This window comes from Arachis ipaensis, chromosome B05, assembly GCF_000816755.2.
Source record: "Arachis ipaensis cultivar K30076 chromosome B05, Araip1.1, whole genome shotgun sequence".
In the NCBI taxonomy this organism is placed as follows: domain Eukaryota; kingdom Viridiplantae; phylum Streptophyta; class Magnoliopsida; order Fabales; family Fabaceae; genus Arachis; species Arachis ipaensis.
Genome location: NC_029789.2, coordinates 7,479,914 through 7,484,154, shown reverse-complemented (window position 1 = coordinate 7,484,154; position 4,241 = coordinate 7,479,914). Strand labels below are relative to the sequence as shown.

Below are 4,241 nucleotides of genomic sequence, written 5' to 3'. Positions count from 1 at the left end.
GCAGATTGCCATCAATGAAGATGAAGAGAAGTCAGCAGAGTCTGAATGGGTGATCTCCATGAATGAAAAACTAGAACAGGCTAATCAAGACGATGCAGCGAGTTCATGGGCCAAACTATCAATATACAAAATCCCTCACTACATAAGAGATGGTGGCGATGACAAAGCTTTTGCACCACAAATTGTGTCATTAGGACCTTACCACCATGGCAAAAGGCGCCTTCGCCAAATGGACCGGCACAAATGGCGTTCCCTTAATCGTGTCCTTAAGCGTACCAAGCAGGACATTAGGCTTTATCTTGATTCAATGAAAGAGATAGAAGAGAAAGCGCGCGCCTGCTATGAAGGGCCAATCAGTTTGAGCAGCAATGAGTTTGTGGAGATGTTGGTTCTTGATGGTTGTTTTGTCCTTGAGCTATTTAGAGGAGCTACTGAAGGGTTCACACAACTCGGCTATTCTAGGAACGATCCGGTTTTCGCAATGCGTGGATCGATGCATTCCATTCAGAGAGACATGATCATGCTAGAAAATCAGCTTCCCTTGTTTGTGTTAGACCGCCTTGTAGGAATTCAACTAGGTAACCCTGACCTGAAAGGACTTGTTGCCAATCTAGCACTCAGATTCTTTGACCCTTTGATGCCAACAGATGAGCCATTAACAAAAAGTGACAGAAACAAATTGGAATCGTCGCTTAGAAGCACTGATACCTTTGATCCTTTATCTGATCAAGGTGGTCTTCACTGCCTTGATGTGTTCAGGAGAAGTCTCTTGCGCACAGGGCCTCAACCAGCACCAAGAATTTGGATCAAACGCAGGTCTAATAATAGAGTTGCTGACAAACGGCGCCAGCAACTGATACATTGTGTCACAGAGCTTAAGGAGGCTGGAATCACATTCAAGAAGAGGAAGACCGACCGCTTCTGGGACATCAAATTCAAGGATGGTATTCTGAGAATGCCACGGCTCTTGATCCACGATGGCACAAAGTCTTTGTTCCTCAACCTCATTGCTTTTGAGCAGTGCCATCTAGATTGTAGCAATGACATTACTTCTTATGTGATCTTCATGGACAACTTGATCAACTCTCCGGGGGACGTAGGGTACCTTCATTACTGTGGGATAATTGAGCACTGGCTTGGAAGTGATGCTGAAGTAGCCGACCTGTTTAATCGCTTATGCCAAGAGGTAGTATTTGACATCAATAACAGTTACCTTTCACCATTGTCAGAGGATGTGAATAGGTATTACAACCACAGATGGAACACTTGGTGTGCAAGCTTGAGACACAATTATTTCAGCAATCCCTGGGCCATTATTTCTTTGGTTGCTGCTGTTGTATTGTTGCTGCTCACCTTTGCACAAACATATTATACTATATATGGATATTACAGACCACCACAGTAAGTGTCATTGCAGGGTCTTACATTTTATGTTTATCAATTCATTTCTAGCATTGTCCCCATTTCTTAAGAGAGTGAGTATGTGTGTTGGGCCTCGAGACTAGCCTGGAAAACTGTGGAAGATTGAAATCTGATTGATTTGTGGCAGAGTGAGTATTTGTGTTTGGCTATTACAACCTCCATTTGTGATTATTCACATGCTTGGGAAACAATATTGGTTGAATACATCTTTTTTAGGTTTGGCAAGTTAGAAAACTTAGGCTTCATTTATGCTGTTTATAATAAAATGCGGGAAACAGATTACTCAGTTAGTCAGTTGCATCATATTTAAGGGTTCTTGAGAAGCAAATGAATAACAAAATACAACGTAAAATATATATCAGTATAACCCCATTGCAATTTGCAAATATAATAATGAGGGGATTCCTTGTCCACAAGCTTTGTGTCTGATTTTCGTTATTACACTATGAAAGGACTATCACTAAGGGGAAAGGAGAATGTAAAGGACTTCAAAAACCCCAAATATTCCCCAAAGCTAAAACATTACTGGGGCGTCAAAACTTCCAAAGATGTCCAAACAATTGCTCACTTGGAAGTAGAGCATCAAGATGCCAACATCAATGTCGGATTCTCAATGCAATCTTCTTCTACAATCACATCCTCAGATTGCTCAACCTGTTAAAATTTACTGCAGATGCTAACAAGCCACCAGCAAGGCTGCGACCTGAAGCCATTAAAGTTCAATCAAGCCGAAAATTTTAGTCCATTGAATGGCCTGCGCTTTCAGCCGATGCTTTCTTTCCATCATAGCGCTAACAATAGAAAGGACAAAAACACCATATTAGCTACAAAGATATAATCATACAATAGAAACACCACCTGATGTATGATTTATTAACCATAGTACCAGACAACATCTATGGAATGATGGTTATTTTGAATGAAAAAGAATATGAATCTACCTGTTTCCCAAATGAGAATGGCACATATTTGTATTTGATCATATGTGATATCTGTCTTCTCATGGTAAGTGTGAATAAGACTACCCAGTAGAAAAGGAGTATTGGCCAAAACACTGGAACATCAAACACACTAAAGAAAGTCATCACAAAGGCAATGCAAAATGCCTTCGTGATTGAATACCTGCCCACCAAGGAGAATTAACGAGCTTCAGTGAAAGCAAACAAAACAATTCTGAAGGTATAAATATGGAAGAAATAATTGCTTTCCTAAGTAAACATTGTGCTACTTACGCAACAAAAATACACAAGACCTCATCGGCAATATTTTCCATTTAAAATGTTACTTGCTTCATATAAAATGAATCATGCAATAGAACACGAATGCACCCTCCTTATTCGAAAATAGCATCTTAACGTTTCAGAGCTCATGCGTCATATCTGCATTTAGATTCTATACACGTTTGGAAAATTTCCATAATTTGTTTGAATATAAAACCTAAACTTCTCTGATAAAACTGAGATTTCGTGTCGTACATAAACCCAACAATTATAATATAATAGGATCATCAAACTCTGTTGCGAATTGCGATCATGACCTTGTCTACATTACAAAGATCGATCTCATATTGAATCACATTGATCGAATCAAATTCCAGGTAGTTAATTAGGAAACCCTAAGAATTAGAGAATCATGAAATTGAAACAGGAAAGAAAAGGAGGAAGGAGAGGGTACCAGAACTTGAACTCAGGGAGGCGGCGAACGAAGGGACGGAACTCATCGGAGCCCCTGGTGGGGAGAGTGGCACCGTCGTAGAGTTCCTGAATTCCGGGATCAACCTGAGGGGAAAGGAAGCCGATGAGGAGGTTGAGCATGTAGATTCCGAGGCCGTAGGAGACGACGTAGAAGCCTTGGATCAAGTATACGCGCAGAACGTAGATACAAGCGATGATCAAGGAACCAATCCAGCGGCGGAGCATGTGCGGCGTGGTCTTGTCGAGGAAATGTTGGTACTTCCTCGACACCGTGAATTTCCATCGCGATATGGCGCCATCCGGTGAGAAATAGTCAGCGGAGGTGTCGCCGGTTGATCCCACGTCCATTGGTGGGAAACGGTGGCAGTTGCGACGGGGGATTTGGAAAAATGATAGCGGATTTGTGTTCGGTGTGTGTCTCCGGCTTCCAGCGGCGATGCAGAATACAAGCTAGGAGGCCTCGGCTCTTTTTGCGCCTTAGCTTCACGTTTTGTTTTGTTTTTTATTGTTTATGGGGATTGGGGTGGGTGTGGGTCCGGTTCGGATCTTCAACCGGGTATTGCAAAATCCATCAACCATAGTACCAAACCACTCCTGTCCAAAAACAAAAAAAGCCCCAAACCACTAGTATAGTAGTATCCCATTTTTTTTTTCCTTTTTATTGATTATTATGGAGCTTGCTTGCTTAAAAGAATCGTTGTCTTTGCGTCTTTACAGTACTTAAAAGATTAGTTATTAAGCTTTCAGTTTGATAGATATTATGGTGCAAACAAAAAAAAATTAAGAATTTAATTTTGATGCTAAAATAATTTGTGTATGTCTAAAATGAGTACAATAATTATGTGTTTATTGGATATGTCATATTTATATAGACTATTAGATTATATTAGATGAAAATCAAAGGTTAATACAAAAGAAGAACATCGATGGACTCTAATAAATATAGAATATTCTAGTACATAATTAAATACTTTAAATGACAATACTTTAATACACAATATTTTAAATGGTAACAGAATTTTTTATTTTTAAATAATTAAATATAAAATATATAAATACAAAATATATAAATATTTTTTATTCATTAAGATTAATTATTATGCAATTTTTTTATAATATTAAAAA

General features: G+C 39.2%; 2 protein-coding genes across 3 annotated transcripts in view; one reads left to right on the top strand and one right to left on the bottom strand.

Annotated features, from left to right (window-relative positions):
- Nucleotides 1-1,996, top strand: part of LOC107640053 (UPF0481 protein At3g47200) — an 8,749-nt gene extending 6,753 nt beyond the window's left edge. Inside the window, exon 2 of the mRNA XM_016343605.2 lies at nt 5-1,996. Within this exon, the coding sequence (XP_016199091.1) occupies nt 5-1,405 (1,401 nt within the window). The 3' untranslated portion in view covers nt 1,406-1,996. The remainder of the gene's footprint in view (nt 1-4) is intronic.
- Nucleotides 1,751-3,612, bottom strand: LOC107642745 (protein RER1A). Of its 2 annotated transcripts, XR_001620689.2 has the most exons (4): nt 3,097-3,612; nt 2,364-2,544; nt 2,076-2,213; nt 1,755-2,036 (listed from the first exon to the last, which is right to left on the bottom strand). XR_001620689.2 is itself a non-coding variant. In XM_016346208.2 (3 exons), exons 1-3 carry the CDS (start codon nt 3,462-3,464, stop codon nt 2,160-2,162), a joined length of 603 nt encoding a protein of 200 aa, XP_016201694.1. In that variant the 5' UTR covers nt 3,465-3,612; the 3' UTR covers nt 1,751-2,159. The 2 variants fall into 2 exon arrangements, 1 of the variants encoding a protein (XP_016201694.1); XM_016346208.2 differs by having other exon boundaries at nt 1,751-2,213.